Here is a 15,040-nt window from a genome sequence, read left to right on the forward strand (position 1 = left end):
ACTAGTGACCATATCCCCCGCGCATCCCGCAAAGGCGGAGGTGCTGCTAACATTTACAATAGCAAATTTCAATTTACAAAAAAAAACAACAACGACGTTTTCGTCTTTTGAGCTTCTAGTCATGAAATCTATGCAGCCTACTCAATCACTTTTTATAGCTACTGTTTACAGGCCTCCTGGGCCATATGCAGCGTTCCTCACTGAGTTCCCTGAATTCCTATCGGACCTTGTAGTCATCGCAGATAATATTCTAATTTTTGGTGACTTTAATGTTCACATGGAAAAGTCCACAGACCCACTCCAAAAGGCTTTCGGAGCCATCATCGACTCAGTGGGTTTTGTCCAACATGTCTCTGGACCTACTCACTGCCACAGTCATACTCTGGATCTAGTTCTGTCCCATGGAATAAATGTTGTGGATCTTAATGTTTTTCCTCATAATCCTGGACTATCGGACAACCATTTTATTATGTTTGCAATCGCAACAAATAATCTGCTCAGACCCCAACCAAGGAGCATGAAAAGTTGTGCTATAAATTCTCAGACAACCCAAAGATTCCTTGATGCCCTTCCAGACTCCCTCTGCCTACCCAAGGACGTCAGAGGACAAAATCAGTTAACCACCTAACTGAGGAACTCAATTTAACCGTGTGCAATACCCTAGATGCAGTTGCACCCTAACTAAAAACATTTGTCACAAGAAACTAGCTCCCTGGTATACAGAAAATACACGAGCTCTGAAGCAAGCTTCCAGAAAATTGGAACGGAAATGGCGCCGCACCAAACTGGAAGTCTTCCGACTAGCTTGGAAAGACAGTACCGTGCAGTATAGAAGAGCCCTCACTGCTGCTCGATCATCCTATTTTTCCAACTTAATTGAGGAAAATAAGAACAATCCGAAATTTATTTTTGTTACTTCTAGGTTGGACTACTGCAATGCTCTACTTTCCGGCTACCCGGATAAAGCACTAAATAAACTTCAGTTAGTGCTAAATACGGCTGCTCGAATCCTGACTAGAACCAAAAAATATGATCATATTACTCCAGTGCTAGCCTCCCTACACTGGCTTCCTGTTAAGGCAAGGGCTGATTTCAAGGTTTTACTGCTAACCTACAAAGCATTACATGGGCTTACTCCTACCTATCTTTCCGATTTGGTCCTGCCGTACATACCTACACGAACGCTACGGTCACAAGACGCGGGCTCCCTAATTGTCCCTAGAATTTCTAAGCAAACAGCTGGAGGCAGGGCTTTCTCCTATAGAGCTCCATTTTTATGGAATGGTCTGCCTACCCATGTGAGAGATGCAGACTCAGTCTCAACCTTTAAGTCTTTACTGAAGACTCATCTCTTCAGTAGGTCCTATGATTAAGTGTAGTCTGGCCCAGGGGTGTGTAGGTGAACGGAAAGGCTGGAGCAACGAACCGCCCTTGCTGTCTCTGCCTGGCCGGTTCCCCTCTCTCCACTGGGATTCTCTGCCTCTAACCCTATTACAGGGGCTGAGTCATTGGCTTACTGGTGTTCTTCCATGCCGTCCCTGGGAGGGGTGCGTCACTTGAGTGGGTTGAGTCACTGACGTGGTCTTCCTGTCTGGGTTGGCGCCCCCCCTTGGGTTGTGCTGTGGCGGAGATCTTTGTGGGCTATACTCGGCCTTGTCTCAGGATGGTAAGTTTGTGGTTGGAGATATCCTTCCAGTGGTGTGGGGGCTGTGCTTTGGCAAAGTGGGTGGGGTTATATCCTGCCTGTTTGGCCCCCTCCGGGGGTTTCATCGGATGGGGCCACAGTGTCTCCTGACCCCTCCTGTCTCAGCCTCCAGTATTTATGCTGCAGTAGTTTATGTGTCGGGGGGCTAGAGTCAGTCTGTTACATCTGGAGTATTTCTCTTGTCTTATCCGGTGTCCTGTGTGAATTTAAATATGCTCTCTCTAATTCTCTCTTTCTTTCTTTCTTTCTTTCTTTCTTTCTTTCTCTCTCTCGGAGGACCTGAGCCCTAGGACCATGCCTCAGGACTACCTGGTATGATGACTCCTTGCCGTCCCCAGTCCACCTGGCTGTGCTGCTGCTCCAGTTTCAACTGTTCTGCCTGCGGCTATGAACCCTGACCTGTTCACCGGACGTGCTACCTGTACCAAACCTGCTGGAACCCTGACCTGTTCACCGGACGTGCTACCTGTCCCAGACCTGCTGTCCCAGACCTGCTGGAACCCTGACCTGTTCACCGGACGTGCTACCTGTTCCAGACCTGCTGTTTTCAACTCTTTAGAGACAGCAGGAGCGGTAGAGATACTCTCAAAGATCGGCTATGAAAAGCCAACTGACACTTACTCTTGAGTTGCTGACTTGTTGCACCCTCGACAACTACTATGATTATTATTATTTGACCATGCTGGTAATTTATGAACATTTGAACATCTTGGCCATGTGCTGTTATAATCTCCACCCGGCACAGCCAGAAGAGGACTGGCCACCCCTCATAGCCTGGTTCCTCTCTAGGTTTCTTCCTAGGTTTTGGCCTTTCTAGGGAGTTTTTCCTAGCCACCATGCTTCTACACCTGCATTGCTTGCTGTTTGGGGTTTTAGGCTGGGTTTCTGTACAGCACTTTGAGATATCAGCTGATGTAAGAAGGGCTATATAAATACATTTGATTTGATTTGATGAGGGGGTTCAGAAGGGAGTGGGATTATCCAGTGTTGATGAGTGGGAAGGATGTGGCAGTAACAGATGAGGAGAAGGCAGAGATGATGGCCAAAGCGTTTGTCCAAGTGCATAGCTCGGCAAATTAGTCAAAAGAGGGGGAGAGAGAGAACGGGAGAGGAGCATCCGGGACTGCTGGATAGGAGGGAGGATGTAAATGATGCGTTGAATGCACCATTTACTATGGCAGAGGTGAAAAGGGCAATAGGCAAGGCTGGGTTAACTTCACCTGGGAAAGATCAGGTGTGCTATGTTATGTTGACCCATCTTAGTGATGAGGCACTGGATGAGGTATTGGTGTTGTACAACAGAGTGTGGGAGGAGGGGAAACTACCAGGCAGCTGGAAGGAGGCAGTAGTGGTACCAATCCGGAAGCCAGGGAAGGACCCAGCGAGGCCAACAAGCTATCGGCTAATAGCCTTAACAGAGGCAAACTTACTTCCTGGAGAGCAGGGGGTTAGTATCTCCACATCAGAGCGGATTCAGGAAGGGTAGGGGAACAATGGCCCAGTGCTCTTCTTAGAAGCAGAGGTCAGGAAGGCTCAGGTGAACAAGGAGACTGTTGTAGCTGTATTTTTTTTATGTGGAGAAGGCGTATGATATGATATGGAAGGAGGGGTTGTTAATCAAGCTTGATATTATGGGGGTAGTAGGAAGAACGTACAACTGGATGAAGGATTTCCTGTTTGGAAGGTCTATCCAGGTGAGGGTGGGGAATTCTCTCTCAGGCAGCTACATGGTGGATAATGGTACACCACAGGGGAGCGTGATTAGTCCTCTGTTGTTCTCAATCATGATCAATGATGCTTACTCTCAGGTACAGCTGGACATTGGGAGGTCGTTATTTTCAGATGATGGGGCCTTATGGAAGAGAGGAAGAAATGTGCCATATATAGTCAGGAAGGTACAGGAAGCAATTGATGAGGCAGAGCGGTGGGGATTCAGGTTCTCTGTAGAGAAAACTCAGACAGTGTTCTTTACCAGGAGGAAGATGAGGTATGCTTCAGGTTATATGGTTTAATATACGCTTTAAGCACCAGCTGTCAGAGCAGCTCACAGATCACTGCACATGTACATAGCCCATCTATAATTTAGCCCAAACAACTACCTCTTCCCCTACTGTATTTATTTATTTATTTATTTTGCTCCTTTGCACCCCATTATTTCTATTTCTACTTTGCACTTTCTTCTACTACAAATCTACCATTCCAGTGTTTTACTTGCTATATTGTACTTACTTTGCCACCATGGCCTTTTTGCCTTTACCTCCCTTATCTCACCTCATTTGCTCACATTGTATATAGACTTATTTTTCTGCTGTATTATTGACTGTATGTTTGTTTTACTCCATGTGTAACTCTGTGTTGTTGTATGTTGTCGAACTGCTTTGCTTTATCTTGGCCAGGTCGCAATTGTAAATGAGACGTTGTTCTCAACTTGCCTACCTGGTTAAATAAAGGTGAAATAAAATAAAATAAATATGGGAGAAACTTGGAGAGGGTGGGGGCCTTTAGGTTCCTTTGGGTATACTTTGATACTACGGTGGGAAATTGTAAGAAGTTACTAAATGTGATGCGTTGTCTGACAGGGAAGGACTGGGTGTGCCTCATTGAAGACCATATATGTTGCATTGATCCGATCTGTAATAGACTATGGAAGTATAGCGTATGGTTCGGCAACCTGTCCATCATTGGAAAGGCTAGATGTCATACAGGGACAAGGACTCAGTAGTGGGGCGTTTCGGACGTCCCCAGTGGCTGCACTACAGGTGGAGATGGGGGAAATGCCATTGCAGATCAGGAGATCTGCAGCTGGCAATGAATTATTGGGTCAGCCTACAGGGACATGGGGTATCTCATCCTGCGAAAGGGATTTTACAGGCATGCTGGGAACATGAGCGAAGACCGAACATGAGCTTTGGGTGGGTGGGTAATACCAAGGCAAAGGAGATGGGACTGCATGGAAGGGAGTTTAGTCCAACAGTAGCTATCCCTGTGAATCCACCATGGCTACTCCCACCTCCAGTAGTAGATCTAGAAGTATTCGAGAGACTACAGAAAGATAGGGAGGGTGTTGATCCATCTGATTGGAGAGACTAGGGAAAGATAGGCAGGGTGTTGATCCATCTGATTTGTTTAAGAGAAGTCTTGATACTGTGTATCAGGATTTTGTGGCCATTTACACAAATGGTTCAAAAGATCCAAGGACAGGACGTACTGGGTCAGCATTTGTAGTGCAGGAATGTGGGGTGAGAGTCAGGAAATGTATTACAGATCATCTGGCTGTATATATGGCGGAGATGATGGCCATACTGTTGGCCTTGCAATGGGTGGAGGAAGTTAAGCCAGAAAGAGTAGTTATTTGCTCTGATTCATGTGCAGTGCTAAGGCATATCCAGTCCTTTACATCACGTAGCAGACAAGACCTGCTTTATGAGGTGCTACAAACCCATGGGGGGGTGTAAACAAAGGGGTATACAGATAATATTTACATGGATCCGAGCTCATGTGGGAGTGGATGGGAATGAGGCAGTTGATGTACTGGCTAAACAAGCACTTAGTAGTGGGGATGTTGATGTGGAAGTTTCAATGAGCAAGGTAGAGGCAAAAAGTATGACATGGACAGTGATGGTGGAGAAATGGAAGGAGTAGTGGAATAGAGATACTAAGGGCAGGGATTTATTTCAAGTACAGAGGAAAGTTGGGGAGGGGAGAAAAGCAGGAAAGGACAGAAGAGAGGAGGCTGTATTTCCAAGATTAAGGGTGGGACACAGCCAGTTGAATAAGACCTTACATGTGATAGGAATGCATCAAACAGGAAAATGTGAATTTTGCCAGGAAACAGAGATAGTGGAGCATGTATTGATATAGTGTGGACATTATTGGAGGGAAAGAGAGAGGATGAGATCTAGTATGAGGGAAAAGGGGATACAGGAAATCAATTTAAAGACTATATTGAGTAGAACGTCATTAGATATAGTCTCAAATATTTTATATTTTTAAGAGCAACAGGGCTGGCAGGTAGGATTTAGTTTCTCCCTGTCTCTGGCCCACACTCCAGTACAATAGGTGGCGGTAATGCACCATAACGTTGGATGCCAACTGCCGATAAACCCCACCAAAGAAGGAGAATTCCTGTCTGCTTTTCTAACATCTCTGGAGGGGTCATGCTAGTGCTTCTCTGACAGCAGTATTGGATAAGGATCAATAGAATAAAGCCTGAAAAATATTTAACGTTATTTAAAATTTGGAACTAGAGACCTCATAATATTGATTATGTACGACACTATATATGTTTTTAGCACATGTATTGGGTTCTTACTACTGAATAAAATATTTTGAACATAATTTACACTAAGGCAAATTTGTTACCATCATTTTATGTTGGTTTTGTAATTGAAATGCTAAAGCCAGAGATGCTGTATACTGTTTAATGACGAGATGGCCTTGTGTCCGTCCTGACAATGGGAGTAGTCTGCCATAGTTATCGGTTTGCTTTTGTCTGTATTCCCGCGTGGACAGATTTTGACGGGAGGGGACCTCTCTCGGCCGCCTCTTCCTCTCTGGGATTTGCTACGCAGTCGTCTAGGCAGCAGCAATGGAGTCGATCAAAAAAACTATCAAGAATGAAGCTGGAAACTGACAGGTCTGGTTCTATTCTTTGTATGATGTGTTACTCAAATACTTAGCTTCAAACGCGAAATATTAGCTATGTATAATTCAATTGGACAAGTTGTTACAAACTACTATTTCAACACGATTGTTTTAGCTAGCTATGCAAGTAAGCTAGCTAGTAGCTCGTTAGCTAGCTAACGTGAATTATTAACCGAACAAGCTAACATTCGCTAGCTTACTACTCGTTTTGCTGATAGATTTATTTTGGTGATATCACAGCACGTTTTTGGATTTATTCAGCTGTTTTTACACAATTAATTACGATACCATTGGAAATTAATGTTGAAAGTTAAATGTATAACGTTACTCCTAAAACGTAAGTTTTATACGTCATATATCGGAAACCTAAAATGTACTATCTACACATGTGCAACAATAATCCGTTTACTTGTATTTTTTTAAACAAGCACTTTGTAAACTGCACACGCACAAATAACGTTTGACAAGTGGCAATAAATCACTTATAGGTTTAGAGGGAATATCCGGTTGTATGCACTGTTGAAACTACTACGATTTAAAAACCACATGTAGCCTAAATTGGATATTTTTACATGACCGGTTATGTCGGGTGTACACTAAAGACAGGAGCTGTGTTCGAATACTCGTACTAAACGTACTATTTGACGTAAATTGAGTATGTAGTATGCTTATTGGTCATAGTATGGATAGAGTTAGTATGCCAAAGTTCCCAATTTTGTATTTCACCATTATTTAACCAGGTAGGCTAGTTGAGATCAAGTTCTCATTTACAACTGCGACCTGGTCAAGATAAAGCAAAGTAGTTCGACACATACAACACATAGTTACCGCCTAATGCTTACTACATCTGCCAAAATACGAAGTATATACGCAGTGGACACTATTTCCTTACTTTTTGGGCCCATAATGCAATTCTTCAGGAAATCGGTGTGGTTTCACGTTTTCAGATTTGAAGAAAATGGCGGAAAATATGCAGCCGAAATTTCGACGAGAGGGGATACAAATTAATTGCTTTAACTAATTATGACAAACACGTTATGTTGGCTGACAATGTGTTGGCTACGCTATCCTTACGAACCGCATAGCATACATATCATTACAGCAGTAGGTACTACCGGTATGTTAGCTGGCTACCTCGTTAGTTGGCAACTAATACATTGAACTTGCCAGTATATTAATTATATGCTATCTAACTAACTACCCAACGTTTATTGACCTGATTATTCATGTCATTCTTAGCTAAGTGGTATAGTCGTCGTGCGTTCTCAATGGACATACATTTGCTCTGGCTATTTACTCAATTTCAGAGCACTCTTGTCTGAGTGTACCAGAGCGCAGAATAACTCATTAATTTACGAACGCTCAGCACCCGTTTAATATGGCACTCCAGATTGAATTTACGAACACAAAAATGTCTGATTTTGTTATGTTAACAAGCTAGCAAGAGGTTACATAACAGCATAATCAATTTCCGGTACACAGGTGTAGGGCTAGTATGCTCAACTGAAAGGGTATTGTTTACAGTACACTAAAATTAACTAATAGTATGTAGTAAATAGACATTAAGTATGTATGTATACAGTATGTTAGTTTGGGTATCCAAACACAGCCAGGGTGTCACACACTACAAGATGCTTCACTTCTTCGATGAGGTTTAACAGCAGTTGACATCCAATAAGTGTTGCATTACCGCCAGCTACTAGACTGGAGTATAACTTCCTTATACTTTGCTTGAAAATAAACAAATACCCTACCATCTAACCCTATACTCACAAAAAAATCCAATCTTACTGAAATGTTTATCACTTGTTGGCCTATCCCTCTACTGGTTCACATCTACTACTCACACCACTCCTCTCAGGATCCCTCTCCCTTGACCCATCTTCCTCTACTTTCTTCACTGCCTCAGCATACGTCAACTTCTGCACAACTCTAACCCTGGGAACCTCAACCTGTCCCTCTCGCATCGGACATTTCTGATCCCCAACCCCATGGGCACCCTTACAATTAACACATACCACTACTTTCCCCAATACTACACATTCCTTTGTCTTATGTTCTTTTGCACACTTCTCACACCTAGGAACCTCCCTCCCACACATTGCTGCCACATGCCCATAAGCTTGAAACTTGTCACTTGTCACAAAAGCTCCTAACATCACTTTGTCGGGCAAAGAATCAACATCAAAACTCAAAAGAACAGACAACGACTCTTCTGTTTCACCACTCTCGCCACCCTGTCTGCGTCACACCAAACGACGAGAATTATAAACACCGGGAATCTTCCCCTTCAGTTGGTCAACCTTCACATTTACTGCTACCCCAGTAATAACTCCTTTCAATAGCGCCCTTTTCTTGAGAGCAGAACAATTCACATCGCTTGTCTCAATTAGTTTAACGTGGAGCGCCTGCTCCCTCTGACCAGAAGAAACACAAACAATTATCACAAGACCACTTCTGGTTACCCTCACCGATTCCTCAACACCCGACATCCACCCTGAAACCACAAATGGATCAGCCAAAAGGCAAGGGTCCAATTTTTCCTAAAATTTCACTCCTACCGTCAGACTCATCTTTATCCTGACCCTTGGTGCAAGCCTTGGGCTCCGAGAACTTCACCACACCTACCTTCTCCGATACTTCGCCCTCACTCTATTCCATTTCTCCCCGTCTTCAATCCGGTGTTAAGCTTACTCTGCTTACACTTTCTACCCTTCTTCTTTAACAAACCATCTCCCTTCTGCCATTTTTAACAGCGATTCTTTACTTGGTCATGAGGATTCTCTACCACCACGCTGTCTCTCAAAAACAGTCAGGCATTCATGCGTCCAATACAGACTTAATTTCTAGCCAACATTTTGATTTGAGTAACGTGGCTTGTGAACAGAGCTGTAATGAGTTGACGCTTAGGTTAAAGGCAAGTCCAAATGCATACAAGTAGTCATTGCTCCTGCTCGAGGGTCTACACATTCTGGGTGAAGTGAAACAATATCTCACTGGCTTCTCTGGCAAGCTCTCATTGTCTATTGCTGAACATCGTTCTTAACATGTCATTGCACATCTCACACTACAAGAGCATTGCGGATTTTGTGCCGATAAAATCAAACGTTTGAAAATATCGGATGTCTGGGATTGCTCAAAGACGCGATCGGTAGCCCTCAAATTGCGTCTCTGACCTGCTCACATTAAACGAGCGTCGGTGACAGCCACGCCCCGAGTTGGCAACGACGTGGGGATTTTGTCTCCGATCTCAAACTTGTCTGTGACAGCTAAATTAGGACCAAAATCATGTAGTGTACACCCGGCTTTAGAGGACAACCTGCAGATGACGGTCAGCAACATTTTGGAATTTAGCATTTTGATACGGGCATCACCAAAGCAGAAAGAGAAACGCAACACTGTTTTGTTAATCACTCATCGATTATGTTCAATAGCGCAAGAGGGGGGAGATTAGGTTGCACGTCCTGTTAAAACTAACATTGCTCAAAAAACACAGGAATCAGGGAATAATGTCTGACTGGTAGTGCTGAGCGATTAGTGCTTTTTGAAGTCGGTTTGGGTTCAGTTCGATTATTTAAAAAAACAAAAAAAAACATGGATTTTGGTTTGAATTATTTGTTTTGACATTAAATGTACTCTTCATTATGTGCGTTGAATGCTGTAACACAGAATAAAACAATTAAAAGTCCAATGATGGTAGTGACTGCCCATTGCTGCTCATCGCTTATTAATCATAATTTATTCACCTTACTTTAATAAAATATTTGTTTTATTTGGTGATTTTGTTTAATTCCAAGTTATCTCATTTAGAGCTGCTGCTTACGCTGTCTGACAAAATCACAATTTTTAGTAGTTCTTCAAAGTTAAATAAGGCATACTTTTATGACTGCTGAATACAAACTACCAATCACTTCGATAATGTATTTTTAGGCTCGCGAAGCAACTGCTTTTTATCCCTGTCAATCGGGCGCCCGCTCTGAAGTTTAAGTGGGCACACAGTGGATTATGGTCATTGTGGTTAATTACCACGTTTTCTGTGCTGAACTATGTGGAATATTGGCCTGTTGGAAACTACAATTCCCTACTACATCGAACAATTCTGCACATCGAGCTCACAGGAAAAACCCAGAATTAAATGTAATTCAAATAATTGAACCGACTTCAGTCAATTATGTGTTTAAAAGCTGAAAAATAAGACATTTTGGGTTAATCACTCAGCACTAATCACTGCTTAGAGGACAACTTGTAGAAACACCTAGCTACATTCTTAAGTGTTAAATTTTGATTCAAGTGGGTTGCCAATGCGGTAAGTGTAATGCAACACTTTTTTTTGTCCATCAATATCAAATTGAAATCGATAGAACGGGGTAAACGTTTGGGGTGTATGCACTCTTAAACTGAAACTATTGAAAAGCCAAACGGAATTGGAGAATAATTTTTACATCACTAGTTAGAAGACAATTTGTTGAAGACCGTCATCTAAATTCTAGAATGGCATTGGAGATTTTGGGAGGCTGACGAAACGGGGAAAGAAACAAATCAGTTGCTTAACTTTTATTTAACAAATCATGACCCGTCATAGGATATGAACCAGGGCTGTAACAATGCCAGTATCGCAGTATTTTTTTCCCATGCCAAAAAGGAAAACACAGTGGGTTTTAAAGAATCTTCTTTATGTAAAATATTGTGTGCTATAGCTTGGAAAAGAATATAGGTGACTCTGGATGACAACATGTTTCCAGCATTAGGGCTGTTTTCGTAAAGAATCCGCTTCGTGTTTTGTTTCCTTGCCATGGTACTGAGTATTGACATACTGGTATCGTCCCTGCCCTAATATCAACACTGACAACGGTTATCTGTAATTTAATTAATAGTTTGACTCTCAAATCGACGTATTGGTGTGTGGCCATTCATTCCATTTGAGATCAAAAAATGACAGTTCTAAGTCCTGCGAATAGCAGTGTATACGACCAAACCAATGGTACAAAACCAAAGATATTGATCTGTTTTAATCCATAGATTTTGTGTAATTGTGATGACTATAATCTTTTATAGTATCAACACCAATCTGAGGTAAAAAGTATGTGTATTTCCTGTAATTGGTGTGTGGTGAAAATGTTAATCTGTGCAGTTTAGTAACACGTTCTGTCCACCATAGGGACATTTTGCATAATATAAGAATTCAATGTCAAAAGAATTTTGAATTAGGATGATCGTAAATTAAGCACCCTCACATATTTTTACAACAATAACATGAATTTCTTACTACTTTAACCATGGGGAGAGTTAGAAAATGCTCCTAACCACAATTTAACCAGGTGCTCTAGACTAGAGCATCCATAGGGTCTGTGCAGCAGGCTGAATGTTTGACGTCCCTACTTTTCTTCTTGAAGCCTTCCCTGTAGCTCAGTTGGTAGAGCATGGTGTTTGCAACGCCAGGGTTGTGGGTTCGATTCCCACGGGGGGCCAGCCCAGAAAAAACTAATTTATGAAATGCTCTGGATAAGAGCGTCTGCTAAATGACTAAAATGTAAAATGAAGCGAGCTAGCTAACATTATAGTGTTACTAACTGCAGCTAGTCAACCAAATCAACCCCACCATAGTTAACTTGCCTTTAATGCAATGAAAGATATTTGTTGTTCTCGATCTAACCCAACATATCCGTAGCGTTAGCTGCTTGGGCCCTTCGGGTTAGCAGACTAGGGTAGCTAGGTGATGAGAGCATGACCAAGTTGAGCTATTTTTGCATTTGCAGGGAAATATTGCTAACTATGTCATGTCAAAGAGAAACGTATAACTGATGCGTGTCTGCACCTTTTTATTTACTGTATCCTTTCCTTTTTTTAGGCCTAACCTGAAGGTAAACAGTTACAACCTGCTCTCACGTCACATCTGCCGTGGTTAGGAAACCCCACTGTGTGTCATTCCACCTAGCCCTGTGGCCAACTGATTGAGCTTGGTGTGATTTCGCTTCCCCCTCGCAGACAATGTACTGCCTTCAGTGGTTGCTCCCAGTCCTCCTCATCCCGAAACCCCTGAATCCGGCCTTATGGTTCAATCACTCAATGTTCATGGGCTTCTACCTGCTCAGCTTCCTTCTGGAGAGGAAGCCATGTACCATTTGTGCCTTAGTGTTCCTGGCAGCCCTGTTTCTCATCTGCTACAGCTGCTGGGGAAACTGTTTTCTGTACCACTGCCATGACTCCACACTGCCAGACTCTGCACACGACCCCAGCATTGTGGGCAACTAAGAGGATCCCACTGACACTAGGAGCACACAGACCCTGGACAATCTGTATCTAGGCTGTGAATAAAGTCCCCCAGTTGACTGTTGAGATGCTGAGAAACCTTGACAGTGTCCTGATTCTCATCTCCTCTGCCCTTAGTGTGCACTTACTTGTTCACTTCCCTTAATGGATTTCAAAGGAATTGACTGTTGCAAAAAATAGGGTGGTAATTCCCTCTCCAACGATTACACCAATCCAGTGCTTTTAAATGCATGGGGAGGAGTGCATATGTGAACTTTCCATAAAATTGCCTATCCTGCCCATCTCCCTCCTTCTACTGCCCTCCACCCCTGCCTTTATCCCCTGGTCTTGAGTGAACGTCCACTACCCTGGAGTCACATTTGCAATGGTTGCCTTTATAGTTTTCATATGTCGTGTTAATACATCGATTTTAAGTACAGAATGCTGAAAGTTTCCAAAAGGTAGAAATTGTGTGTGTGTTAATGAGCATTTTCACAAGTCATACTATCAGTATGTTATGGTAGCAGGAAGGTGAACATGAATATCCTGCGTCCTTGTTGAGCTTTATTGATGTCGAGAGCAGAAGAGTGATGTGAACCATTTTCATGTCACTTCCCCTGCAGAGCTCAAATGTTACCACAGCTTTTAAATTATTAAAGTTCAACGTCTGAAGGCGTTATCACTGACCATGATGTGGTGGCCTCGTGTGTTTTCTCGGTTCTTCTAGGCTTTATGTCAACTGCAAGTTTTATCAATTGCCCACTATCTGCATTTGAGAGAGTGAGAATGCCTCATGACTAAGAAGGAAAAGCTAATTATTGTTGAAAGAAAAACATTTTTTTTTAGGGTTCACAGAATCTCAATATTTGAAAAGACAAGTCCGCTTTTATAAAGTTTATTATGAAAGTAATTGAAATGAGAAGGTTAATTACTGCATGTTGTCTGGTGCTGGAGGGCAAACATTGAATTTTATTTTAAGTTGGGCCATATAGAGACTGCTGGACAAGCTCATGAGCTTTTGATCAAAAGGTTTTATGTTATTTTTAACTCCAGCCTAGTGTGAGACCCATCACGGAAAGGTCACCATTTTGTAGCTGGCTATCCAGTGAACCACAGGCCTAACAAAATGTTCACATCATTTAGCCCGGTCTGGTTTTGAGAACTTTTGACAATGACACTCAAGTAAATTGTATTATATTCTGTTAGGTTGCTGTAGCTAATGACATATTGTTTGTCATTAAAATAGGTTAGATCATCAGTCTCGATTTGCTCTTTTGTGAAGATTGTGCTGCCAATGTTATTTGTAGGCTACATTCAATACATGGGAGGTTTGTATTGCAAATATTTGCTTTAGGTCTGTCATCCGACTAAAATAGATCTTGGTAAACCAAGAGTTGTCTGTTCTTTCAACCAATCAATTGACTGCAGTTTTTTGTATTTTTCCATCTATAGACACACTTTGTGTTTTAATAAAATCAACTATACGCATTGAACTTGTCTGATGCTTTAAGCTTACAGTTTGATGAAATAAGACAAATGCCTTGAGGGCGCCAGAGATCTACATAACCAGAAGGGAGAAAAAAAACATAACCTGACCCAACTATTCTCCTCCTGCTGGCTTATACAGATTCTGCAATTACTCTCCTGAAGTTGCCAGCAATAGGCTATATGAGGAGTTGGCAACCTTTCTCATTTTGAATGCCAATTTATCCTACCATTTCTACCAATCTATGTGCCGTTACGGTTTTCACATTTTGTAAAAGTTAAATTTCATTAATAATGTCTTCATATCTGAAAATCCTTGTCATGTGGTTAATCAAAATTCAATTGAAATTAAAATGATAGAAACTTAAAAAGTAACTTCTATTGCCAACTATATAAAAATAGCCAACATAAAGCTAAAATATAAACATTGCGGTCTGCAGGTAGAAAATATCCTGATAAAATAAATATCTTATAAATCACATTGGCTACACATTGGCTGTCTGCAACAACCTTGAAACATTGGTTCCAACCCAAAGCTTTCGCTAGTGAACTTGCTACATTGTGCGGCAGGGTAGCCTAGTGGGTACTAGCATTGGGCTAGTACCCAAAAGGTTGCAAGTTCGAATCCCCGAGCTGACAAGGTACAAATCTGTCGTTCTGCCCCTGAACAAGGCAGTTAACCCACTGTTCCTAGGCTGTCATTGAAAATAAGAATTTGTTCTTAACTGACTTGCCTAGTTAAATAAAAATTTAGTAAAATATTCTGAGCCCAGCTGTAGGTTATTTGCTCAAGGGATAAGAAGCAATGCTTGACTTAGGCAGGAGCACCCAAAATGAGTACCGAAACCTAGTCAAGCACTGATAAGAAGCAATCAGGTAGGCCTATTTTATGATGTTTCCACTGAGTCAAGCATTCATGAGAAGCAATCAGGTTTTATGACATTTCCACTGGATCAA

At 42.1% G+C, this 15,040-nt stretch overlaps 1 protein-coding gene across 1 annotated transcript; it reads left to right on the plus strand.

Moving 5' to 3' along the window:
- The first annotated feature begins 6,210 nt into the window (after positions 1-6,210).
- Positions 6,211-13,290, plus strand: LOC115151113 (bladder cancer-associated protein). The gene is made up of 2 exons (XM_029695105.1): positions 6,211-6,341; positions 12,198-13,290. The coding sequence occupies exon 2, from the start codon at positions 12,338-12,340 to the stop codon at positions 12,599-12,601; it is 264 nt and encodes an 87-aa protein (XP_029550965.1). The 5' UTR covers positions 6,211-6,341; positions 12,198-12,337; the 3' UTR covers positions 12,602-13,290.
- Positions 13,291-15,040: the final 1,750 nt, after the last annotated feature.

Source organism: Salmo trutta, chromosome 16 (genome assembly GCF_901001165.1).
Source record: "Salmo trutta chromosome 16, fSalTru1.1, whole genome shotgun sequence".
Classification (NCBI taxonomy): domain Eukaryota; kingdom Metazoa; phylum Chordata; class Actinopteri; order Salmoniformes; family Salmonidae; genus Salmo; species Salmo trutta.